Source organism: Mchenga conophoros, linkage group LG14, assembly GCF_057382185.1.
Source record: "Mchenga conophoros isolate Kocher_MC1m ecotype Shallow Benthic linkage group LG14, M_conophoros_male_GT1.1, whole genome shotgun sequence".
Lineage (NCBI taxonomy): Eukaryota > Metazoa > Chordata > Actinopteri > Cichliformes > Cichlidae > Mchenga > Mchenga conophoros.
In genome coordinates, this window is record NC_140539.1 from 6532330 (window position 1) to 6560003 (window position 27674).

Sequence of the window (27674 nt, forward strand, 5' to 3'; positions counted from 1 at the left end):
TTATTTTGTGTGTTTGTTTTTTAAATGGCCAAGCTTCCAGTTATATTAACTGCTGTACAAACCACATTTGGTCATATGCATTACCATTTTTTTTTCCCATCAGAAAGACCACCACCATACTCAAGTGATTTACTTGACTCTTATTTTGACCAATTAAAAGTCATTGCTAGCCAGTTACAACAATCCATCCAGTCTGAAGGACCCTTTGAGAGCTGGTTCCTGCACACTTATGCAGAGACCGAAATTACATGGAGAAACACTGAAGAAGCAGCCTGGCAGAGACTGGGTGCTGAAGCTGGCCGGTGATGAGATGCAGGTGGTCAGGCTGAAGGGCGGAAACACTAGCCCTCCACCCAAGAGTAGAGATGGCACGATACCACTTTTTTATGTCCGATACCGATACCGATATCATAAATTTGGATATCTGCCGATACCGATATGAATCCGATATAGTGTTTTTTAATCAACAAAACTGTTTTTTAAAATATCTTGCTGCATTTTGCAAGTCTGCAAGTTCATACTCAAGTTTAAAACAACAACTACACTAAAGCTATTCTGTTATACCTGTATACAAAAAAAATATTTCATAGTTCAGCAATACTGATCAATCTAATAAACTTAGACCTACACCATCCTCCCTATTCTGGTATTTTAAAGAGTACTTAGCGTAAATATTAAGCAACCTAACTAATAGGGTTCCAACTCCCAGCAACAACAAAAATAAATAAATAAAAAATAGGGAACCACCCCTCACGCTCCACCTCATGATGCTTAATCAACGTAATCAACCTTAATTTGATGCAGTGTGAAAAAAAATGCACAGAAATCAATTATTTTTCAAGAAATATTAAATAGATTCAACATCTTTCTTCAACAAAATTGCAGACTGCACAGATGGTACCTTCCCAAAGGAAAATGTACTATAGCTTACTAGGGTATATATATTAGACTTAATAGTCACTATATACAGTAATTGACTTCTATTCATTTTACATCAAATTAAAACTTTGGGTGTCAGATAATTATTTATTAAAAGCTAGACATTTTAAATGAGAATAAGAAAGAAAAGTATGTCTTTGTGCCCCCTTTTCCCAGTTAATGCCCTATCGGCCCCCCTGGCTAAACTTTGCTAGATCCGCCCCTGCACAGTTACCAGCCGTCAGCTACGTAGAAAAAGATCCTGGTGTAGAAAGTAATATTAAATAAATTCTAACAACAGCTTATCAAGCTTAAACGTGCTGCTGTTGTTCAGCCGCTGGTTTGCTCTTTCTGGCGCAAAGTGGACCAAAAACAAACAAGAGAGACTCACGACAGAAAAGCCGATCAGCTGATCATTAGCAGTTTCACGATTGAAGTAGCAGCCGGAGAGCGAGAGGCAGTCGCTCGTTAAGCTTAACGTGGGAATGCTTTACAAACATTCAGAGATGGACTTACACACTTGCTTTACTTCTCTCGGGGATAACTTTGTCGGAGATGAAATGCCAGGTTGCTAGCGAAGCTCCAAATGCTATCCAGACCACCGACAGGTCCCGCATGCCACAGCTGCTCTATCACGTGATGCATACTGCTCCGACGTTCTGAGGCGAGTTACGGCGTGTTGCAAGTTTTGTGAGGTGCTTTCGTGATATTTAATGGATCGGATTACATTTTTTATTTTTCTCCGATATCCGATCCAGTAATTTAGGTCAGTATCGGACCGATACCGATACGTAATATCGGATCGGTCCATCTCTACCCAAGAGCCGAGAAACCTCTGCTCAGTTCATCCTAGACCCAGAGTGTTACGGAGTCCGAAACACCATGAAACCAGTGCTGGACTATGACATGGACCTGCATTTGCCGTTGGAGCTGCAGCTGATGGAGCACTGCATAAAAATATGAAACTTTGACAGTTTTAAGGCCGGTTTCAGTTTTGATCCTGGTTTAGCAGTAAAAGATTCTGATATTTGAAATTCGTCAGACAGCAGCCTCAGAGGTCATGTGTCATCAGATCAAAAAAATTGATCCTTAGGGAACACCTCAGGGATCTATTTCGGTCCAACTCTCCACCCATGCCAGCAGTCGGTATCAGTATAATGAGCGGTTTCTGTGCAAGTGGAAATCTGAGTGAAACTTTGCACCTCACTGTGATGTCGCCAACATTATTGAATCTTTAATATCACTAATTCACATTTGATTGGTGATTATATAACTTATTAAGACTGCCATTTTCTAAAACTGCTCCTGTAGGTTTTAGCAAAGGTTACTCACACAAATACCAGCATCAATGTTAGGGACTATTTGCAGCAGTGGATTAATACGCATACCAGAATATGGTGGCTTGATTTAAACAGACTCCAGTGGCTGGGCTTCTGTGTCAGGATTTAGCTGCTGCTAAAACAACCTTTTTCTACATTTAGTTTGCTACATCGCTAAAGTGTTGTACAATCCTACAATTTTCTTAGTAACTGAGGAAAGAAATTGCACTGACATGCTAAGATCCCTTAAGATGTCAGGCTGCATACTTCTTCGGGGAATTCATCAAATCCCATCCCAGAAAGGCATATCCATTACAAATAGAGATAAAGGATGTGAAAGGGGCAGAAACCAGACGAGAGCTATCCAGGCTGTTAACATGCCGTCTGTCACATTGAGGCCAGAGGCTGAAATTGCAGCTGCACACTGTCGATTGGAGAACACAGCGTGCTGCAAGTCTGTTTGCATTTTCATTGGAATTTGTCCAAAAGTCTGTAAAGTTGTAATTTAATGGATGCTTGATGAAAGGATTTTACGGGCAGCTCTGCTCACATGACATACTGGTCTCACCGCAACACATATCCAGTGTTCAGTCATGTCGGTGTATGTGAACTATCAGTGATCTGCTTGTTTTGCTGCATAGCCGCTTCCACATCGCTCACTTGAATGCGGTGCTGCTTCTTGCTGCTGCTTTCAGCATGTCACTCACGCCAGCATCCACCTGAAGGATCTGATTGATTCTAGTTCCCTTTACAAGGATCTTACTGTCTTTGCTCTACATTCCTTGTGAGGTGAGAATATTCCAAGTGACAAACCCTGTAGACCTGTGCAAGGCTGGAGAAGTGATAGTATAAATTTTTAACAAAAAAAAAAAGCCCCAAATTCTCAAGTTCTGGCTTGTTAAACTTAAATATAAGCTGCTTTAGACATTCAGCATCTTTAGAACAGGATTTTTTAGTTTTAACTGTATGAATCAGGGCTGAAAATATTTTCAGTCCCCTAATACAAATATCCAAGAAGGTCAGGACTAAAACGTAGGCTGTATAATGTAAATTTAAAAAGAAACGTGACTTGCAGTTCACTCAAACGGTTTCGACTGAATGTACAAAGACATGAGGAAACAAAACCTCACTGTAGTTTTGGTGGGATTAATTGGACATAATGAGACAAGGGGAAGCGAAACTAGAAACACTGACAAGAGAAACGGACCTTCAAAATAAAACAGGAAACACAGACAAAACTCTAAACACGCAAACTTAACACAGACTGGGGAGACAGAACATATGAACTTGAAATGTGGAACAGGAGAGCACAGAGGACACAAAATACTAGGGATAATCGCAAACAACTCAAAATAAACAAAACCACAGAATATTAATAAATTTAAACATAAACACGGAGTCAGACTCCGGGCCATGACAGATAGACAAAAACTCTCACAGTCACTGGAACATCTCTTGGACAGCTAAACAGAAATACACCTCACATCCAGAGTTTGAAAAACCAGAGTTTCAGGGACATGGAGGCAGAAGGTGGATATTCAAGAGAAGCAAACAAAACTAAACGGGAGAAGCACAAACCCATCAAGAGGCACTTAAATACACTATACTAACACTGTACAAAAGCAAGGATGTCAAACTCATTTTACTTCATGGGCCGCATACTTTGGCCATAAGTGGGCTGGATAAGTGAAACTCCCCTTTCTGTTAGTGAAAAGAAGTCTAACTACACATTTAATAGCTGTGATTTAGACTCTTAGAGCTTAAAGTGTAAGAAATAAATGTGTAAAATGAAGATATGAATGCCCTGTAATTGTAAATTGGAAAATGTATAGTATTTCTTCTTCTTTTTTTCCATTTTTTTACTTGAACCCACAGAGTAAAAAAACCAGGAATGTCATTTATTGTTTATCTATTACTTTTTTACAGTCTTTATTGTGATGTAAAACTTATGAGTAAATTGTTAAAAGTCTGTACATTTTCCAAACTTGCTCAGTGGGTCAGATTGGAGTCTTTGGTGGGACACCCCTGACATAAAGGGACAACATGGAAAATCATGGCATAGCATACTGATGCTAATTAAAAGAGCTGTTTCTTGCTATATGTGTATGGCCTTCATTGGCCTCGGGTTGTATATGTGACAGATATGACCTTTTTAGAGCAAGACCCCCAGAAAAAAACCCCAGCGATAGGATGCTGGTTCTGCTGACCCCACCATCACTGTGACAAAGACGGATGAACACATCACTCCAATACCAGAGACAGACAGCAGGTTCCCCTCCCCCACACAAATCAAACTAAAAATACATTCTGGCGACAGAAGACTTTCTGGAATGTATGGGATAGTGAGGAAAACATTTTTGGAGGTCTAAATTTGACCCACTGCTTTGCTTTAGGCTGCTCTGCTTTTGATGCCTCTCATGTCCCTCTGGTATGTGAGTAGATAAGCATACTCAGCTGTTGATGATAACAATTATATCTCACAGCTACTTGTTTCTCAGAAAACTTTGTGCTGCTCAGAGCTGAAGGTCTCATGTTCCATCGATGTAAACGCTCGTGGCACAAAGTTTTGGCAGTGGCACCACCATAGTGGCTGGTAGAAGCAGATTTACCTCCAGTGGGTTAATCCTCAATTAAATATCCTCCTTTGTGTGTGTCCCAGAACGTCACAACAATGTGTGTGTTATTTGCAAGCAATAATTGGTGCTGGCTGACGGCTTGTTTTCACTTGCAAGATGGCAAAATGAAACTTCTGATTAGTATTCTTCTTCCTTTTCACCCGACCCCAGATGAATTCTTTGTGCTCCGTTCATTATGTAATTCTCGACCAGGCAACCCGCTGGGTTTATTTTTAGCTGCATCCGTGCAGTTGGAGAGTATAAAGGTTTGGGTGATTTGATGCTCAATTGCAATTTTTTTAATTCAGCGCACTTCAGTTTCTTAAGCCTTAAATCCCTTCAGTGTGTCTGTCTCTCTGCTTGTGTGCCCCCAGATATCCCTTTAACCCCAGCCTGCTCTTTTTGTAGTTTCCATTAGCTTCCAATGTACTTGACCTTATGCAGTGTGGCCATATTGTTTTCTAGTTTTGAAGCTTATTTCAGACGTCTGAGACAGACAAGTGTGAGTTGGATGGTGGTTGGCAGAGATCTTTGGATGGTTGGATCTCATTAAGTAGCCGTGATACGACTTATCATGACTGAATATTAAATACAGTTTTCTCTGCCAGGGACTGCACAAGGACTTATTAGTGTCACTGATAGTTCTGGCCTTATGTTACTTTACATTTAAATCCAATGAGTTCCACACAGTGAGCTGGACAGACTTTAAATCAGGCAGAAAGAGTTTATAAGTGGAAAAAGTGGAATCTCAGTCAGTACTTGCACAGCCACAGACGATGTGAGTCACTGAGTTTGGAAATGAGGAAAGAAAGATTTATCCACTTTTGCCTTTTTTTTATTCACACGTTGCCATTCTGTTGTAAAAATTGTGAAGCTGCAGCACTTCTATGACTAATGGAGTCGGCTGATATAATGCTACACAATAACAATTATTTGTGGATAAATGGTCAGAAAGTGAATTATTTACAGAGTAAGAGTACTCAGACACGACCCCTATTTAGAGACACTGGACGTGCTGTGTGAAATTTACCTCAAAATGCAATTATTTGTAAATGTTTCAGTGTAAACATTCTAAATGTTTTCTGTGCCCTATTGTGAATAAAATATGGACTCATGAGATTTGCAAATCATTAATTAATCATTTCATTGTTTACATTTTGCAAAGCATCCAACGTTTTTGGAGTTCATAACTGACACAGAGCATCATTTTCTGTCTGTCTCCAGTCTGAAGGCAGTGCTGTCAGCCCCTCCATCCAGCGGGGCATTGGATCTTTCCGGCATCCCTCTGACAGCTCGGGACATGGAGCGTCTGTGTGCGCACCTGCAGCGCTACGCGTCTACTCTGATCAGCCTGGAGCTGGGCTTCACTGAGCTCACAGACGAGGCTTTCCTCCTGCTGCTCCCCACACTGGCCTCTCTCCCACACCTGGAGACTCTGGCACTGAACGGAAACAGGCTGACCAGAGCGATTCTGAAGGAGCTGACAGATGCCCTGAAGGTCAGAAAGTCAGATATCAATGTTTTCATACAGTGCTTTTACTATTTTATATACTCAGATCCCTCAGATGTTAGGAGTGTCTGAAGCTGCTTACTATATACTTCTATTTGACAAAGGAAACTCCAGAAAAGTGGAAACTGTTGCTTAAACCAAAATAAATTTAGTTTTGAGCCTTTGATAGCGCTACAATATAAAATTCAAGTCACTAATAATCCTTTTTGCAAAGTATTTTTCACTAGTGTTCAGTGCTGAAATCAGTCTTCCAGTAGTTCCTGAATGATTCCAGGTTTCCACCTTAACAACTAAGGCTTTTTATCACTTAGCTAGAGCAGCTTGGTTTTTCTTTCTTCAAAACATGGGTAAATAATATCTGAGAGAAAGTGACAAATCAAAAAATATTTTCTGTGATCTAATCTGATGTTAGTTTTTATTTGTTTCTTTCTTTGAAATTTATACTAACAGACTGACCAATTTGAGGATTTTAGCTTGATTTGTTGCATTTATATTGAAAATACCTATTGAACATAGTGCTTATACTGCAACATGGGAATATTGTTTTCCTCAGGATCCGGGCAGTTTTCCAAGCGTGACATGGATTGACCTGGGCAACAATGTGGATATTTTCTCCCTGCCGCAGCCCTTCCTGGTCAGCCTGAGGAAGCGCTGTCCCAAGCAAGGCAACCTGCCCACCATCCAGGAGTTTGGAGAGAGCCAGGCCAGCGACCCCCCTGAAAGGCTACGGGGTCTTGGGGAAGAGGAGGAAACAGACGACACCAACCGGACTGAGAGCATGGGCGAGCTCCGTTCGGAAGTAGAGGAAGAGCTGGATGGAGAGATGGAGATAGAGGAGATGATGGAAGAGCTGCTGGACTTTGACAGGGAGGTACAAGGGAAGGAGGATGAGGAGGAGAGCATGTGGACAGTAGGGGAGCACAGGAAAGGAGGGGCGAGGAGGAGAAAGAGGGGAGGGGATGAGGAGGAGGAGGAGAAGAAGGAGAGGGTGGTGCAGAGGAGAGAGGAGCGCCCAAGGAGGAGGACAAGGGCAGTGATGGCAGAGTACGAGGATGACACACAGAGCTGTTCGAGCCAGTCGCAACACTCATCTGGGGCAGTGGAGCCAATGAGAGTCAAGGAAGACGAGTTTACCGACCAATCAGAACACTTTACCTGATCGGTCCCCACTACTCGGTTTATGTTTTACTTCCTGTGTCTACTTCTACATGGAAGGGGGCGAGAGAATTCTGTGGCTAAAAATGCTGCAGTGCTGCATAAATGTGCCACTCGATGTCCCTCCCCTGATCTGATTTGTGACCAATCACAGCTTCAGACGATGACGAAGTGGCTGCTGAACTGAAACTCAAGCCAATCCCCAGCAGGAAGTGTGTTTTACCTTAGCTGTCTGTTGTTTAAAGTACTAATAGACCACAGATGCTATTGCATAGTATAGACTGATAAATTATATTGGACGAGGCTTTCATGTATAGAATGTTAATCTATATTCAGGTCCTTCCTCCTTGTAATCCCAGTAATACCTACATGTGCCTGTAACACGTCCCATTCCTGGTTAAAAGAAAAAGTAATCAGGGCCTTTATAAGGAAATGTTTTTGCCAAAAACTACAAGTGGAACTGTGTAAAAGGCCCACGTGGGTCAAAGGCCAGCCTGATGGATCGGAAGATCTCCTTTGTAGAATCCAGTTGCTGCTTAAGAAATGTGATGTGAAATTTGATGAAGGTGAAATTAGTAAGCTAAAAAACCACCCTGATAATAGCTAGAGCAATGAGTGACTCTGGAAGAAGAAGCTCCTGTTTCCAAGGCTATGCAAGGGAGAATGGGTAACGATGAGCCAGCTTTTACTTGAGTCAACCTTTAGCTAAGAGGAGTAATAACTTCAGGAAATTATATCTCGCCTGAAAACTTATCAGACGTAGCTAACTCAACTAAACAACAAGATATTTCATCTCAAAATGTGGGAAGTTGAGCTTAAAACAGATGATGATCCATCTGAGAAAATAGTAACAAACCATTCTTCTAACCCTACGTGTAATTATTTAGAATTAGATCTCAACTCCCGGTTATTAAATAGACATTACAGCTTTTTTTGTCTATAGTGCTAAAAGATGAAGATACTCCGCTATCCCTCTTAAGGAAAAGCTTAAATTGGATGAAAGCTTTGTTGCTTTGAGGGTATTTTCATTGTTTTTCATTTTCACTGTCATGACAAAAAGTTTTGGAGGTGGCACAACAAATTTATTAAGTTTTTGAAACATATTAAATCTTTATAATGGTTCTTCACTGTATCAAAGAAACATGAAAAATAAACTAAATAAAAAATGAAGCAAATGAAAACAAACCCAGATCTGTTGGCCTCAACTGTACAATATCAACTTTTGCATTAAAAGTTAACAACATTTAACATAAAACACCAATATAGTCAAAAATATAGTAAAAAAACAAACAAACAACAACTCTGTTTAAGATAAAATATTCCTGTGCCCCATACAGATAGTTATAAAATCACTGGTTTAATTAACACATATCTACACCAATCAAACTCTAAACACAGCATAACCGATATAATGATCAAAACTCTACTAAACTGAGGATTTGATCCATTACCTGCATCTTTATGATTGTTATTTCAGAAGTAATAGCTAAATGCATAACTCTTGGTATGCAGGATGAAGTAGAGTAAACTTAATCTAATGTAAGAAAACCTCAAAACTATAATAAATTAGGTTAAATTAACTACTGGCTCATCTTATCCCTTTGTCCCCTGCAGTGGATAGAAGTGTTAACCTCATTGCCATGCGTCCCAAAGCCAAGTGCTGAAATATTTAGTAGCCTTTTTCCTCATAATCCAGGTCATGCTTCACACTGCGGCGCTGTACACTAGAGTGCATCACACGCTTACAGTGCTGTGTTTGTATATAGGTCGCTGCTATGCTGTACGCTGGGTTACAACACAATATCCTTATACAGTATGTAGCTCTCACCTGGCTTGTGCATTCTCTCCATGTGTCACTTATAATCCCTGCAAAGCTTTAATAAACTGTATTTTTAGATGTACAGTACATATATATATGTACTGTACTGTACATATATATATATATATATATAAACTAATCATTTTTATCTGACAGATTTTTTAGATTGTAGGTTAGCTACTTCACAAGTACTATCACTGAATTCAAGAATTTGTATATTTTAAGGGGTTTGCAGTAGCAGTATTCATGTTTGTGAATAACTCTTGAAGGAAGAGCTGACCCAGTTTAATGACTGTCTGATCACTGAAGACAGAGTCTGTCCAGGTAAGGAATATTACACTGGAGCAAAGTAAATGTCACCTTAAAACAGTCAAAATTGCAAACTTTTTTTTTCTCTCAGACCGTGGCCCTAGGTGCTAATACGCTCACCTTTGGAGCTGTTTATGTGTGTATCATAGCAAATGAAGGCTTTTTGTGATGTACTGCTTTGCAACATCATCATAAATTAGCATAAACACAGCTGGATGCATTACAGAGCTATCTTGAATCACTAGCTAACAGCAGGGGTCTGCATAATAACAGAAACCCTGCCAAAGATATAGAACTGGCTGCGCTAGTCACAAAAAAAACTCTATTGTAATTCTTTTTTTTAATTATTATTTGTAGAGTTGTTCAATTGAAAGGCTTTGAGAAGTGAGAGAGGCTAACACTGATGTTGTTATGAGACTGTGCTGAAGCTCTGATGAACAGAAAGCATGTGGACAGTAAAGCATGAAAGGAAAGGGCCTGATCCCAGTTTCCAAACTAATAACCTTTGAAGCCTGTCCCTCTAAGGGCGTGAGGCCTTAATGTAGACCTAATTGTTTTTCCCTAGTGTCCCTATTGCCTACATACAAGTTTTAAAGATGAGGTCAGAGTATGCAGACCCTTTCCAAAAACTTAGAATATCATGGAAAAGTTTATTTATTTCCATAATTCCATTCAAAACGTTAAGCTTTCAGGATTATAGATTCAGATCCTGCAACTTAAACCATTTCAAGTACTTAGTTGTTTATTTGTACGTTTGTAAATTTGGGCTGATGTCTTCATAGTATTCTAATTTTTTGAAATCATGTTTTCATGGATTTCATGAGCTGGAAGCCCAAATTATGTACAAATAAACAACTAAGTACTTGAAATTGTTTAAGTTGTGGGCCCTGAATCTATAATCTATGAAAGTTTAACGTTTTGAATGGAATTATGGAAATAAATAAACTTTTCCATGATATTCTAAGTTTTTGGAAAGGGATTTACTCATATTTACAGATATTTACAGCTCACATTTCACACTGCTTTAAACACTCAGTTTTAGATCAATTTTTCTACTCTTGGTTCTGTATGTGTATTAGAGTGGATACCCCTTGTATGGTCATCTCAGGCACAGTTCTGATGTGAGCACAAAGGTCCCACCTTGTTGTTTAGATCTTCTATTGTTATCTCAGAAAAATGAACTGAGTAGCTACACCAAGACCCAGGATGTTATGGCTTAGTCACACTGGTCATTTAGTGATTGTATGAAATCTTTTTGCATTCGGTGACCAGCTGCAAGTTACTTTGATCATCAGCTGGTCTCCCAGAGACTAAGCACACAACATCCTCAACATCTGGGTAAATGCTTTCGATCATAGGGCGACTGCACAGGTTGCCTGATGGGAGGCAACCTGTCTCCAAGTAATCAAAGTCCAATTCAGACTGGTTGCAAATAGACATCTATTTTTTAAATACAGGAAGAGAACACATTACAAGATTACGATCTGAGTCACTCTGGACCAATGAGTGAAACTCATGTGTAATGCATTTTGTTGCAATAAGGGACTTGACTCAGCTGGTTGCCAACTAGTAACCAGATATTACTGTGGTTGAACTGCTGTCCTGCAGCAACTGCATCTCGATCTGTTTCTGAATTTCTGGTTCAAACCTGTGAGGTACTGGCTGAACTCTGAAGCTAATGTGAATTTCTGTTTAAGGTGAAGGTCTGTGTATGTAAACAGCAACAGAATTGACATTTTCACTAATCTATCACCGTTTTTTGCTGTATTATCACAAACAGATTGCATGTAATTGCCAACTTGACCCCATTCAGTCTCAATCTGATAACAGACTGACTCCATTTTATTGCTGTTTTATCGCAGCGCTAAAATAGCTGCAGGTTCAGGTGATTCTAACGTAAGAGTAAATGATACTTTTTCTCATCCAAAATGTTTTAGCAGATTAATTAATACTGATACAGATGAAAAAAAAAAAAGCAGTGCCAAATTTCGCCAAATGGATAGCATTTAGAGAATACCCCACTGACACCTGAAACTGTGTCCAACTCAATATGAAGGCTTGATATGACCTGTGCAGCTTCCTTCTGGAAAAAAACAGAATCAAATCAGAACTGAATCAACAGCAGTTTCAACAATAAAAGATTTAGGTGTCTTATTAGAGACAAAAAAGAGGCTAATGTAGTCTTTAGAAGCTCATTCCCTCTGATTCTGCACCCCTAGTATTTCTTATTTTTAAATCTTTAGCCTTCAGACCTAACAGGTGGCGACTCGAGGGGCATCACCTGAGGACACATATGCAAACCTTAGCGGTTGAAAATAGAAGCCAAAAACCGCATTTACCACATTTCCTGGAGTGACCACTGGTTCTAAACATAAATAAATCCCACTGCCCCCCATGTTAAACTTTACCTCAGAATTAACCATGTTTATAGCCTGGTATGGAAACATTTTGGTCTGTACAGATACTCATTTGGATCTGACTAAGGCTTAAAGTTGGTGGCTGCTAAATGTACTATAGTTGATAGCTTCCTGCTAATCATCACTTTACCTAATTCCACTTCCTGAATTGGACCTCTTTACCATGTTTGTGCTGTTAATGTCTTTTCTGGAAGTTATTGAGTTGCTGTGTGGCGCAAAGAGTGACATCCAAGACACAAATGCAGTTTGCCTATTATGTTAGCTACCATTGCTGATAACTTAACTCATAACTAAACCGCCACCCGCTCGTCATTCCTGGCTCTAAAAATGTGGCACAGCTAGAGCCAAAATGCAAATGTTGAGGTTTTAAAATGCAGAGTGTGGAAACCAGTGGGTGAAGTCACCGGTGACCATGTCCATCTTTTATATAGAGGTCTATGGCCTTTATTACTGAAGCCAAATAAAAGCCCCAAGACCTGTACACAGATATAAGTGTATAAAACAAGTGCATCTTCCCTTTAATACTCACCAGGAGCTTTTACTGTAAGACAAGAAACTAATGAAAAGCATTGAAATAAGCAAATTCAGCCATTTAGCAATTTACCTCATACCATAGTGTGTTCAGCAGTAATAACATGATACTTATAGGTAACCAACATGTCACACAAGCTGCTAGCTGCTCCCTTTTACTACATTAATACAACATAGGCTGTAAAAATTCAGTGGTAAATCAGTGGAATCTAATTACAAAGAGAAGCATCCCTTTAATGCATCTTTACAAGGAGCTAGTATTCCATTGTCCCTGTAAAACCACTTTAACCAACAGCGCGTTAATACGAACCCTTTAAACAGAGGCAGATGTAAAGCATGTGACACTGAACTCACACTGTTGAAGTCCGTCCTTGAGAGCCACATTGAACTTATTTTTAGCAATTCTCTGTATAGAGTGTCAAATATTGATTGTTGTACAGTGAGTTCAGTTTGTGGTATGTAAAGCATCCACTGGCTTTGTGTACCACTCGTGGTTTGGACTCCATTCTTGGGGTAAGAGTCTTGCTGAAGCTTGCGAATTTACATTGGCTGAAACATGTCTTTGACTGACTGCAGGAGAGAGATATGTACATCATTTTGTCTGCTTTTATGTTGAGGTCATGGGAAATCAAAGCAAAGGGAAATCAAATTAAGCTGATATGCTCATTTGAAGTATTTGAATATATACATATGTAAAGATTCTTCAAACTTGCTTGTCAGAAACTCTCATATTGTTCAGCTTTACTTTCTTCAGCCCTGAGTAAGCAAACTGGTTGAAATTGTGGCCATATGTCTATAGTTCTGCGATTTGTCCTTCCCCTTGCTCTGTACAACTATCTACTCATTGCCACGTGCAGAATGACCTGTCCTTTTGATGCAAACTGTGGTTTTCAGCTTGTGGAGCTATAAATGTTTCCAGTGACAAGACGATGTGAAGTCCATGCGTACGTCTTGTCCAAGGACTCTTGCTGCTTTATTGTGAGTTGTAAAAAGAAACATGGAAATTTGAATTTGAAGGTATGGGTGTCTGTAGCCTTGAATCGTTTATGATTCTTTCCTCAGTATCAGTTTTTCTGTCTATAGCATATACCTCTATGATATTCTCCATGTTCCATTTGTCCCAAAGTTTCTTTGTTTTCATGCCACTTTATCACGGTGATCCTTTTAAAGGAAAACTCATTCATTTCATTCAAATTTAAGACGAAATTGTAAAACCTGATTGTCTGCTGTTTTGCCATGGATCTTATCAATAAATTCTCTGAAGGGAAAAACCCTGCCTTACTCTTACGTTTGTGTTTTCCTCATGTGTTCATGTGTTAGCTACAGCAAATATTTGTAGGACACATCATACATACATCTGACGCTATAATACTATAGCATATTAACATGTGGATAACTGTTATCTGTGCTTCTTAAAGTGATTTATATTATAAACAGTCATCAAATGATGTGCCAGCAGAACAACAGGAAAAACAATGGGCTTGTTATAAACTCTTTCTTGTTATCAAGTCATTAACAGCCAAGTCTTTACTAAATGGTCATGGCTTTTCCCCTGACAGATGAATTTATACTTGCATATTAATAAATTCACAAAATACATGTTCTAATAACTCATTTGATATGCATCTATAATGATCCAAAAACACAGCATGGTGCAGTTGTAAACAAATGTATTCTATCATATGTCTGGGTTAGGGTTAGCAAGTGCACTGTGGTGGATTAAAAGGTAATAAATGACACTATAATAAAATCCATTTGTGTCAGCATCCTGAAATTGTTTTAACAAAGCTAGCGTTTTGCTTCCAAGGAGCAAAAGATAGCAAAAGGGAACAGATTTATAACATTTTAAAAGTGGTCTTGAGCAATAGTTCTCCAGGTTTTCTGGTGGTCTTTCAGATTTTTCTTTGGACATTGACTGCTTTTTCACCCATTTTCAGTCCAGTCCTTGAAACTTACCATTCTCAGAGGAATGTGTTTTGTTCTTTAAACCACTTAACACTGACCTGTAAGTCATGCATAAAGAAAGCACCTGTCTCTAGGAATGAACTAGTGCAGTGTCTACACCTTATTTGCTCTAATTTCTTTAGTTGACCCAATGAAAAAAGCCAAAATAATAACTCAGTTTGACAGGCATGAAATAGTATTTTTGCACTAACGTGGAGATTTCCAAAAGACTTGGTGTATCTCGGTGTGTTGTGCAGTGTGACCTTAAAAATATGAGGAAACCTTACAAGTGGAAGACATAAGGAGAAGTGGCAAAACATTGCTGAAGCAGTGTGGGATCATCTTAACATAGACCAGAACAAAAGGCATCCAGCATCCAAAGAAGAGCTTTGAATGTCCTTCAAGAAGCCTGGAGAATTGTTCCTGAAGTCTACTTAAAGGCCGACAAGAAATCGGCCTTAGAGAGTTCAGACTGTGTTGAATCATACCAAACATTGACTTTCAAGCTTGTTATAATTGTACAGACTGATTTTGACTTATATGCTGTATTTTTTTATTTATGTCTGCACATTTCAATCAGTCTTTGTACTCATTTCCCATTTTCTTCACAAAACACAAAGAAACGGGAAGAGGTGGCTCAAGAGCTTTTGCACAGTAATGTACTGTAGCTTTAAATTATAACATTATATAAAAGTTGAAGAGACATTTGCTTTGCCAATCAATTCTTTTGAAAAACAATGCCTATTTTGTATTTCATATCTTTTTGGCTGATAGTGGAGATAATTTCCCATGTGTCCAGGCATCAGACACTAAGTGACACCACCAATCAGAGGTCCTGTGTCCATGTCCTAAGAGGCCAGAATTATACTGGTGGCATAAGTGGGATCTGTTGTCCATCTGCAGCCTGTTAAGACTCAAACATCCAACCCAAAAGGCTGTTTGAACTATGTTTTGTGGACAGCTGAGAACAAGTTGAACTTTTTTTTGCATCACCACTAAATGTGAGGACATCTACCTCACATTTGAAACTGCCTTCTGTTCCAGCTCCTCTACCACCCCAACATCCCCCTTTAGGCATTAGGGGATGTTTCCTATCACTCCCCAATTTTACATTACATTATTGTAGGGGTGATGCACGTGGAGTCCAAATCCTCACTGTATTCTGCTAAGGTAATAAGTCAGTCATTTCAAAATGTGAGTCTTGTAATTCCCAGTAGAGTTGAGGCTCTGTGGACATGGAGATAATTATACATTTAGATTAAATGGTAAATGGTATAGTGGCAAACAAACAGTAGAACAGAGTAATTTTTTTTCAGTCCCCTCTCCTCTTCCTGTTAAAAGGCAGTTTTTCCTTTCCACTGTCACCAGCTGCTTACTCATAAAGGGTCATTTGATTATTAGGTTTTTTCTCTATATTACTGTAGGGTTTGTTTGTTTGTTTTCTGTTTTATATAGCACCAAATCACAAAAACAGTTGCCTCAAGGTGCTTTATATTATAAGGTATAAAACATATATTCTGTACATTCCTGTGTTTCTTGAGGAGAAACACGGGAATATACATGGAATACACAGACAAAGGCTGTAATCAGCTTTTATTTTATCATTGTTTTCTGCGTGATGCAATACTCCAGATTTGCTTTACCTCAGTATTTACAGCGATCAAGTGTTTATGTTGGTGGTACACATAGAACATGACCTGCTTTCTTCTGTGGTTACATTTGGTTGCAGAATGAAGCTCTCTTATCCACAGAAAACTTAGCAGGTAGAATTTACTTTAACTAGTCTCACTGGAGTACCGAAGCTTGACATTTAGGTGTGAGAACCGGTATATTGACAGGATTTTGAAGTCTTTGAGTGACACCTAGCGGCCAATATTACAAAATGCATCTAATCTATTTTATGTTCACTTGGTTAAGATGAAAAGATATGAAGTTATTTACTTTACTGTGTGAGAAAGAACTTAAGCGTTGGTTAGCATAACGCTCTGCGCTCGGTGCAGCAGTGGGGTATAAGCTTTGGCTTTCACAACCCACCACCATAAAACACAAGACAAAGTTAGCCCGAGCAGGAAAAGCGCTTTCGTGACCATCGCCACAATATAACTTTAAAAATGTTTAATTTCTGTAAGAAAACACGCACGAATAAGCGACATGGCATCGTATGATAAGCTCCTCTAAATGTTGTAAGTAATTTCGTGCTTGTTTTTCAAAAGACGTCGCTCGAAGAGGATGATGGACGAGACGACAAGCTGATGCTGTCACGCCGGCGCGTGCGCCGTAAGTGTGATACATCATATCCGGTGAGAAGGGTCTTTTTTTGTTTTCGCGTATCCGCCATTTCAGTTTTTGAAGTTAGTTGTCATCGGCGGCTGGATTGTAGCAGGATTTGTGGCGTTAAAACGTATAATAGGACGTACAGAGCTGACTTCTGAGCACAAACCGAGCCAGAGTCCCTTTTTATTAGGTGCTTGAGCTTCAGTGTCGGAGAATTGATGCCCAAACGGCCAGCTGCGGATGTCGCCTGTTTACTAAACGTGCTCTAGGCGCTAAAGTTTTTGTATGAGTTGAACGCTCTGCCTGTGGATAACGGGAGGGAGAGCAGGGAAGGCCCGGTGAAGCCTCGGCTTTGGAGTGGTTATCATGGCTGGAAATTTTGACGCGGAGGACCGTGGTAGTTGGTACTGGGGTCGGTTGAGCAGGCAGGAGGCTGTGTCTCTGTTGCAGGGGCAGAGGCATGGCGTGTTTCTGGTTCGGGACTCCATCACCAGCCCCGGCGACTACGTGCTTTCGGTGTCAGAGAACTCCAAAGTCTCGCATTATATAATTAACAGCATCAGCAACAACCGACAATCTGGTCCAGGTAAGCTAGCAGAGCTGGGGGTACGGGGTGGGGGGAGGCTTGATATTAGGAGATGCTGATGTGACCATTCTTGCATGACTTGCACCAAAGAAGATGCGCAATAGTACATTTTCCTGGCAGGCCAGACACTGAAACATGTTTCAGTTTGACGCTAGCTCAGACGGACAATTCTCTGTGCGTTATGCAACACACTGTTTTTAAGAAATCACAAATTGATGGTTTGTGTGTCTATAGGTTCCTGCGTGGGCGGTATGCGTTCTTAAATAGCGCACAGTATCATTGCAAGTCAGGCCCGGTGTAACATTATATAAGCCAACTTGTCAAACTGGAAGCAAATCACCTTAAAAAAGAAGGGGGGGGGGGGGGGGTCTCTCATAGACTGATTTTGGCAGGCTTTGATCTGAAAAAAGCGTCTGCTTGGTTGTCTTCTCCCACAATATTTGTTGTATTCCCTCATGCATTTTCTAGAACACTTACTGGAAGAAACACGACATGTATGAGAAAAATGTAAAATAAGGAAACTGAAAGACTTCCTGGTCATGTTGGAAATCATCACCATCATACTTGTGTACATAAATAGGCTGCCTTTAGATTTCCCAGATGTGAACACTAATAGATAAGGAAAGGAGTGTTTCGGGTGAGTTATGATTTAATTTTTCTGCTTCTAACTTCACCTTTTACCTGCCCTCCCTCTTTTTCTCCAGGTTTGGCCCATCCAAGGTTCCGTATTGGCGACCAGGAATTTGATGCACTACCTGCTTTGCTAGAGTTCTATAAAATCCACTACTTGGATACCACCACCTTAATAGAACCCATCAACAAATCTAAGCACCCCACTTTCATGAGTGCTGGCCCCGGTGGAGGCCCCCCACCACGCCTGGAGGATGAGTATGTTCGGGCACTTTTTGATTTCCCCGGCAATGACGACGAGGATCTCCCATTCAGGAAAGGTGATATCCTCCGAGTCCTTGAGAAACCAGAGGAGCAGTGGTGGAACGCCCAGAACTCGGAAGGCCGCACAGGGATGATCCCAGTGCCGTACGTGGAGAAGTACCGACCGGCATCCCCCAATTCGGTGGCGGGGTCTAGCATGTCCAGTGCTGCACCTGGTGGGATGGGGATGCTGGGGAACTCTGACGGCTCTGCAGGACCGTCTGGCGCTCCACTGCTGGGAGACCCCAGCCAGTACGCCCAACCCACACCCCTCCCAAACCTCCAGAACGGACCTGTCTATGCCAGGGCAATACAGAAGAGGGTGCCTAATGCCTATGACAAGACAGCCCTGGCTCTAGAGGTAAATATGGCTGTATGGGTATTTTAATTTTTTTTCTCCTTATAACATGCACTGGAAGCTAGGAGATAGTTAGGAAGACGGATGTAGCTCCAGCCCTTTTAGCTTATCGAGACTGAACTCACATTCTTTGGCTCTCTTTCCCCATTGTGCTTTTGGCCAGTTCTTCCTCATTATTTGTTGAGCTGGGTGAAGAGTAATCAAGGTCAGAAAGTGATTAAGCAGCTCTCTTTTAGGTTCTGTAGTTAATCTGCTCTTTTAATTTCTCTGTTGAAATCAGTCCAGCACCATTACAGATTGACCTGCAAGTCTCTACACAGTGGTTATTAATACCCTGGATTCTTCCTTGTAGACTTGTGCTCTAGTCAGTTGACGAGTGTTTGCGCTTTCCCCCAGATTTGAACCTAAATAGGAGACTCAAAGTATGACTGCCATTAAGTGCTGCTCACGGCGGCTGGGCTGTTAAACTGTCCGGAAGTGAGAGCGGGGCTCCCACGGAGCAGGTCATTTGGGGAAGGAAATAGTTTGTGTTTGGGAACAGGACCATTTCCTCTGGTCTCTGTGAAGCCAGGAGTCCAGCTGAGCCACAAATGGGACTAGGAGGTTAAACTGAGCGTGCTCTGTCTCTGCTCCTCTGCTGTTGGATGGCTAAAGACACCTCTACCCACATTTTGCTTTTCATTCTGATGAACGAGCTATTTCTCTGGCTTGTTCAGCAGCCAGAAAAATAGCTTCAATTTACTTGAAATTTATTTTCGCATATGACAGAGACATCCTTTGTATGAACTGGATTCTGCCACTCCCACCTGTGGAGGACCTTTCTGGGTTAGGCCCATATGAGACAATGCGTTTTCGCCACTCTGTTTGGCCATCAGTTGCTCATCATGGCAGTGCTGGACAGTTAATTATTAGCTTACATTTCCTTGATGGTAAAGATCACTGTTTATCTTGAGCAGTTAATTTGCAATATTTAAATCCTGCTTCATGTGACTCTGGTTATTCACTTGTTTTCTCAATTCTGAGGCACAAAACATGTCAGCTTCACAGAGATGTCATTGTCGCTGGAGTTTATTATAGAAATGTACTTAAGCTTGAGTCATCATAAAGGTCGAAGTCCATATAGTTGGAGATAAAGGTAAATGTGTAATTCCAGTAGCTGTGGACTGAGTTCGGCGCTGCAGCTGCTAATTATTCCTATTATTCTTTAAATTAGTGTGTCTTCATACTAATATTTAATATTTTACTACATTGTAATCAGTTCCTAAAGAATTTTCACCTCTCTTAAACAATAACCCTCATTTGCATAAAACTTTCATATCAGTTGAACTGTGAAATGTCACAGTGATATTGAAAGCATTAGTTTTATTATTAAACACATCAAAGACAGCAGATAAGAGTCTGACTATATACAGCAGGTAAAATAAATATTGAACATGTCACCAATTTTCTATGTAAATTATATATAATTTCTTAATACAAAGTTTCTTTCTTATTTTTGAAACGTCTTATAAGTTACAGATGTGACAAACTTGCACTGGTGCTTTCTATTCAATTTGTTCAGACCAGAACGTGGATTATTTTATTTAGGTGTAATTTAGACAATAATGTCAATATCTTGCCTTAGATTTAAAATATTTATAACATGCTGTTTTTAATCTGTTATATTTTTTTAAATTATGAAGATTTAAAATATCTTTACCAGAAATACCAAAAATACCTTTTACCTCCTCCTTTTGGCACTACTCTGTTTTAGGATCATTCAGGTATCTTACTGTTGTTGGATACCTTGATCTTTTTCTGTTTGAAGTGTGTTGACCTAGTAACAAGGTTAGAGTTGTGTGCAGGGAGGCAGACTGACTATAATACTAAAACCTCATAGCATTCCCCTCCTACTACAACCGCAAGTACTTTGTTGGCCATTGTGGTTGAAAGCAGTAACTATTCTTCACCAGCTCAGCTAGTCTGCCGTTGCCTGCACCTGCTTTTACGTCATCAGTACATCATCGTCATCATTAACATAAAAAACAAATCAAGAAACTCTTGTAGTTGTAGTCCTTACTGCAGGGACTACACTGAATACACAGAACTCAAGTTAAAGCTTTAATATGTTTAAATGGATGGAATTGGTATTTAAATGTGTTCAGTAAAGTCCTTTTTATGTAAACACTAGTATTTTCAACTAATGAATGTTTTCATAACCAACCTTTGTCTTAGGTAATCGTTTACCTATCTTCCTACCTATTACATACTGGAAATAGTGATAATAAATGGCATCATTAATCATTACTTTTGTAATGCTTTTATATAGAGCGTGATAATCCACTTAAAAGTCAGTGTGAAGAGGATCATTCTGCAAACGATGGTGATCATAAACCCACTAAGCCACTGCACCCATAGTGCCACAGCCTCTACCATTAAGGGAAATAAAACGCAGCATAAGTAACTGAACTGTAAAGATAAAACGGCTCAGTATGAAATAACATGCAGAATATTCTAGCTAACATTAACTGCCATCCTAGAACTTGTCATACACGCCCACACTGGATACTACAGGATTAGTGAACAAGTGCAAATATGGTGCACAACATACAATAGAAATTAGTTCAGTAAAGTTACATTTAGGGCTGCTCGATTATGGCAAAAATGATAATCATGATTATTTTCACTGAAATTGAGATCTCGATTATTTGACGATATTTATTTAACCCTTTAAGACCTACTATAGAACCAAGTCCGCCAGAGCTTATATTATATTTTTACATGTTGTAGTGCCATTTGTGGGAGCATTTCAAGTTGCTATACAACTGTTATAGCCCATATTTTAATAATATGTATGCATTAAGTCCATAGTAACTACATTAATTGCAAAAAAGTGCAATAAACTACAAAAAAAAATTGAAAATCGTTTTTGGTTTTTTACATATATTTCTACTTGGAGAAATTTAAGAGATTTATCCCTCAAAATTTTAAATACAAAAAAGTTGCAAAAAATAGTTTACAACAACAGGAAATTTATTTTGAGTGTCTTCATAGTTTTATTTTGGAGATACACCAATTTTTATATACTGCAGGAAAAACGAAAAAACAATCCTGTGATGCAAATTTGCAAAGAAAACAGCATGTGCATCAAAACAAACTACTTCCAGCAGTGCAATTCGAGTTCTAAGCATCCCAGAAACTATTCAGAAAAGTCAAACATGACCAGTATAGGCTTTTAAGGCCTACGAGTAAAAAACTACATTTTCCGCGAAAATGACGTCACTTCCGGTTTCGGCCAGGAAATGGCGGATATGCGGTAGTTCGCGCTGACATCTGTTTCACTGTGGGAAGTGTTACGAACAGCTGATCGGATCGGCAAAGCGTGTTTCTGGAATATTGTGTTCCTGCAAGAGCTTTTTATGCAGTTTTTGCAAAGCTTTATGTGGAAGGAAACCGTGACCGAGGACAAGCTGATGGCATAAGATGTAAGTACAACTCCTCCGGTTTATTGCGCTAGCTTACACGGTTCCGGTTCTACAGGGATTTAAAAATAGTTACACAAAACGGAGCGTGCTGCTCTGACCGGCTTTAAAGGGTTAACAATGACTTTAAAAAATAATATAAAATAGTGTGCAACACCACTGAAGTTTTTTTTTTTTTTTTTTTACCTCTCTTTTCAACCAACAGCAGTCACTCTCCTCTCCAAATAACTTCTGCTTAGCTTTCCGAGCTTCCCTCGGGTCCTCTTAATCAGCGGTCTCCAACCTTTTTTGTGCCACGGACGGTTTATGCCCGACAATATTTTCACGGACCGGCCTTTAAGGTGTCGCGGATAAATGAGGGAGGGGCCAATAATCGGCTCAGTCATTTTTAATGATCGTTGAAAGCCCAGATCGTAATCGTGATTAAAATTCGATTAATTGAGCAGCCCTAGTTACATTATTAAGTAAAAAGTAATCAGTTTAATTAACTGAAAAGGGAGAAAATCTAAAAAAAATCTAAAAGATCAAAATCTGTAAACCGTGTGCTACACCTTTTTTGCGCCAAGGACCGGTTTATGCCCGACAATCCACGGACCGGCCTTTAAGGTGTCGCGGATAAATACAACAAAATAAAACTAGTACCGGTACCGAAAAAAAGAAGATTTATTCATAACACACGTGAAAAGACCCAGGAAAACCGAGTTACCAATAAAAACGATAACAAAATAACGCTGAAAACCGATAAAAACCCTGAAAACCATACATTTCACACCTGAGCCTCAACTCTCGCGACCCGGTACTAAACGACTCACGGACCGGTCCGAGGCCCAGGGGTTGGGGACCGCTGTGCTACACAGTCCCCAAACAGCTTAATGATCATCCAAGTAAAAATTTGATTCATTTATTTATTTGCAATACATGCACTAGATATAGCTAAAAGAAACTTTCCATCTGTAGTTCCTGGGTGCAGGCTTTTCATGATGCACCAGTATTGCTAAATGATAGCAATAACTTGTGGTAACTCAAAGCTAGCACATGGATTCACACAGTGAAACGCCCTTAATGGTTTTACAGCTAGAGCACAATACCAAAAGCAAAGATAACAAGCATTTCATCACTGCAAGACATTTCTAACCACAAGTATCACTCTCACACAACTTTATGGCAACAAGAATGAGAATCTTTTAACCACATTTGTAAACCATACTTAAAATGCTAAAAAGTACTGCACCCACTGATGCTTTGTGGTACTTAATTCCACAACCCAGATGCCTTAACTAAAAAAAAATTAAAGATATCAGTATTACTCAAATGTTGTAGACCAGAATTTAACATGAATGCATGTTGTTACAAACCAGTTCAAGTAGTTGTGGTGCGGTAGTTGCTCACTGTAGGCATAAGCACACTTTTAAATGTCAAGAACTGTACTAATTGTCTGTTTTGCAGTAGTGATGATAGCTATTATATCCACTATTGCCAGTGTTTGCTCATGAAGAGTTGTGTGTAGTCTATTGATGCACTATTTGTCTGAGACCTGGTAATGATACCGTATGAAAACTGTCTCCAGGAGTTCCTCTTCCTTTATTACTCATATCCTCCAACAGGCTCTGCATACTGCTGGTGGGACAAAACCAGCAACCTGAGTTTTTTTCTTTCTTGTTTTTTTTTTTTTTTTTTTTTTTTTTAAACCCTCTTCTCACATTTTGTGGAACAAATAATGATCAAAAACAATGCCAGGTGTTCAATCGCCTTACTTCTGATACAAAAAAATAATAACTCGTGACAATTAATTGTAGAGACTTTTCAGCTACCTCGATAAATAAAACTGGCTAAACTGCATTACCTATTTGAAGCAGCAGTATTGGGTGCACAGAGCGCAATACCTCTCAGAGGCTTCACATCCGGGATATAAAAACCTGTCGTGCAAATTCTTTGACACAGCTGCACCTGTCTGGTAAATGTTATCAGATAGATCTTATGCCGTTAAGTCATCGCCTTCACAGACTTGAACTTTGGAACTGTCTGCTGCTCTTTGTTTGCGCAGGTTCAGTGACACAGGACACTCCCCTCCCTGTGCAGGTCACCTGTAATCATGCATTACTTCACCCAGGAGCAAGCCCTCGCCTACAGATCACTCGCATCTCTTGCTTGCTTCAAATGTTTTTCCAAGCATCTGAGTCAGTCTGGTTGTTCATCATTACTGTTACTGCTAAGAAACTCTAATGATGAATGCAACTGCATGTGACATGGTGGTTTTTGAGAGGACAGTTGGATTGAGCTTGTGTCTCATAGGTTCTCCTCTCTTCCTGTGCAGGTGGGGGACATGGTGAAGGTGACCAAAATCAACGTGAACGGCCAATGGGAGGGGGAATGCAAAGGCAAGCGCGGCCACTTTCCCTTCACGCATGTCAAACTGCTGGACCAGCACAATGCCGAGGACGAGCTCAGCTGAGAGCGGACCACCGGGCCTCTACCTGGACACTAGTGGTAGACCCTTCCTCGCCCCTCCTCCCCTCCCTACCTTTGCCTCATTCTACGTCCTCTCCCCACTTCACCTCACAGCTCCAGCTTTTATCTGCACCAAGTACAGTTTCAGAGAATCACTGAGAACAAAACTGGCCCTCACTAGACTTGTAATGCACATACCCTCCATTTCTAGCCTCTTACGTAGACACAGTTACCCTGCGCATCCCCCACCTGCCCTCACTTACTGACAGACCGAATTCAGTCATCTACAGTGGAACAGATACAAAGTGACTCGCCCATCTGTGGATTAGGCGACACCCTTTAGAACCTTCCCTCCATCGTAGACACATTATCAACACTCACTCCTCGGGAGACTCCTCGGCGCAGAGTTCAACCACTTCCTCTTTCTGTGTCAGAGCCTGTAGATAACTGCTGTTGTTTCTTCATCTGTCATCGTGGAACACTGTGGGGTCACTTGTGCTGCATTGATGTCAGATGGGAATCCAGCAGCAATCCCGGTTTTGTATGTGCTTAGTCTTAGAGGACAGTAGGCAACCCTCTCATTTCCACACGGTGAATATGAAGGTGGAGATAGTTAGCTTAGCTAAATCAGCCGGTTGCAGTTAGCATGAAGGAGAAGGAAAACAGCTACACACTGATCAGGTTTCTTTGAAGTTTAGAATTAAACAAAGAAGACTGCACGTGCTAACCTTTGGACATAGCCTCTTCCATTTTCTGATCTTGATGCTAAGCCTGATCAGAGCAGCACAGTCAAACATGGCTCCATTATTTTCTTTTCTTCTACATTTTCCTTCATATTGGACATGAATGCAGCACTATTCTGTGTTACCCACAACTCCAGTGTGATCAAATACAGCAGCAACATTTTAGAAAAGAGATTTAACTGATCTCCATGGGAAATGATTGAGCTCGGTTTTGGAGGCTTGCTGTTCTCGAGGAGAAGACCCAGTCCAACACTCACTTTACCCTCCTGCCTGGTGTCAAACGGAGAACTGAGTGAAGACCAGCAGCTCGGAGCAACTTCATGTAGCTATAGCCATAGTTCTAGCCCCAGCAGAGAAGCTGCGAAACTGTCAAGGAGGTGGAGGCGATAAAGGCAACACTACATTCTCTCACTTCAAATACCTATCCAGCAATCACCTATGACCAAGTACCACCAAGTAGTCTTTTTTTTTGTAAGAAAAAATAAGAACATACTGTTATGAAATGACGTACTATGTGATTATCATTACATGATAAATATTGATTTATTTTTGTTTGTTTGTTTGTTTTTGTTATTTTGTAGTTCTCTTCATAGCTGGTTTAGTACCAAGGGGCGAAACACTTTTTACTGCTGCATGTTGGGAGGGAGTGAAGGGTGCAAAATGAACGAACTGACTTATGGGGGAGGCACGTCTGCCCCCCACCCAAGCCCCTCACAAGGGCCATGGTGTTCTCATTCTGCGTGTGATGTACATGATTGAACAGAGTGAATGTAGGCTGTCCACTATACTAGTTAGTACTGTCTTTACATGTTAGTGCTCTCCATTCAGCTCACAGGATTTACTGTAACAGAACTGACTCTGTGTTCAGATCTTGTCAAGTGTGTCCAAGAAAAGAGAAAGTGGTGGAAATATTTGATCCCTGGCCGTTTTTTGTTTTTAACCTTTTAACTATGTTGTTGCCATCTTCCACCAGTGTGCTCTTTTAATCCTCAGGCTTATGGGCCTTTGTTTCATTTGTGCTTCCTCAGTTAATCCTTTTTGTCAGTCTTTAATTTAAAGCCCTTTAAGTTACAATGCACAAGCCAAATCTGCTTTACTGCTTTATTCCTCTCTCTGTTTTCTTTATTTCCCACATTCTAAGTAGTGGTCTAGATTGCCTTTTCCCCCCCTCTCTTTGTAAAATTGAATCGGTTTTACTTGTTGACACCTGACAATCATCCCCATCATTTATCAAAATGCAGACTGGCTTGGATTGAAGCAGGCTGGGTGTGCGGTTTAAATCTTTACCAGAGTTATCCTGCTCAACTTTGAATTTGATCTGTGAGAACTTGATTTCTCTTCCATGTGAAGGGTTCCTCTCAGAAATAATGGTACAGTGTTTCTGGCCACCTCCTTGAGCAGCCCTTAGGTGGCACTGTGACAGCATTCAGAAGGGGGCTCCATGCTGAAGGTGAAATCCTCCAGTGTTTGAGATTAAAGGAGATGACATTTGATTTTATCTGATCCATTCTGCATTGATATTTGTGCTCTTTAGATTGACATTACTCGTTGCTTCTCTGTCCTCATAGTTCTGCCCAATATCTTCAGTCTCGCTTTCAGATTTTCTTTTTGTGTTGGCCATATCCAGCTTCAATACTGTAATATTTCCTATTTAAAGATATTATTAAAAGATAATCCGGTTGATGAAATTGCATTCATCTTTGCTGCCAGCTTTCTGATAAGGTTCATTTTTATCTGTAATTTTGATCAAATCTGACTTCTGTGTCACTCATACTGCCTATGGCAGGTGCTTAGCTACATAAATCATTACCTTTATAAATTGTGTTGCCAATGAAACCACCAAGAAGTATTTTTTTAGTAGCCCTGCATGAAGTCATTCATTTCCTTTCATGCAAAGGAAGGGGTGGCAAAACAGCAGTGGTAATTGTGTTAATATCAAAATGTGCCATTTTATTATAACACTATATTCTTTCAAGACAAATTACCTTTTTATTTTCTGTAGCATGTAATGTGTTAATATACTAGTAAATAAAGTCAAACCCATGACAAATGACTCGTTTTGTGTGTTAGATTTGTATATGCTGGTAAACTACCTACACCTTGAGTCAACCATCACTTCCAAAAAACGTGGAAGGAGACTAACCTGTATTTTAATGCTGGCTTTTCTAGCTATACCTTCAACTTTTTATTTACACTAGTGTGAATGGCAAACACTTAAAGCTAGAACACAGACTTTTAATCAATATGTACATTTCAGTTCGCACAAAAAATGACAGTAATGACTGCTGTTCAAGACCAACTGTTGCTACTGACAATTAAAAAACATTTTACAAT

The 27674-nt window shown here is 40.1% G+C and overlaps 2 protein-coding genes across 2 annotated transcripts in view; both read left to right on the forward strand.

Annotated features, from left to right (window-relative positions):
• Positions 1–13878, forward strand: part of lrrc75a (leucine rich repeat containing 75A) — an 83376-nt gene extending 69498 nt beyond the window's left edge. Inside the window, exons 4-5 of the mRNA XM_085244932.1 lie at positions 6077–6350; positions 6916–13878. Coding sequence (XP_085101058.1) covers positions 6077–6350; positions 6916–7521 — 880 coding nt within the window. The 3' untranslated portion in view covers positions 7522–13878. The remainder of the gene's footprint in view (positions 1–6076; positions 6351–6915) is intronic.
• Positions 13879–16851: 2973 nt separating this feature from the next.
• Positions 16852–27393, forward strand: crk (CRK proto-oncogene, adaptor protein). The gene is made up of 3 exons (XM_085244933.1): positions 16852–17397; positions 18102–18691; positions 24464–27393. Exons 1-3 carry the CDS (start codon positions 17178–17180, stop codon positions 24599–24601), a joined length of 948 nt encoding a protein of 315 aa, XP_085101059.1. The 5' UTR covers positions 16852–17177; the 3' UTR covers positions 24602–27393.
• The last annotated feature ends 281 nt before the right edge of the window (positions 27394–27674 follow it).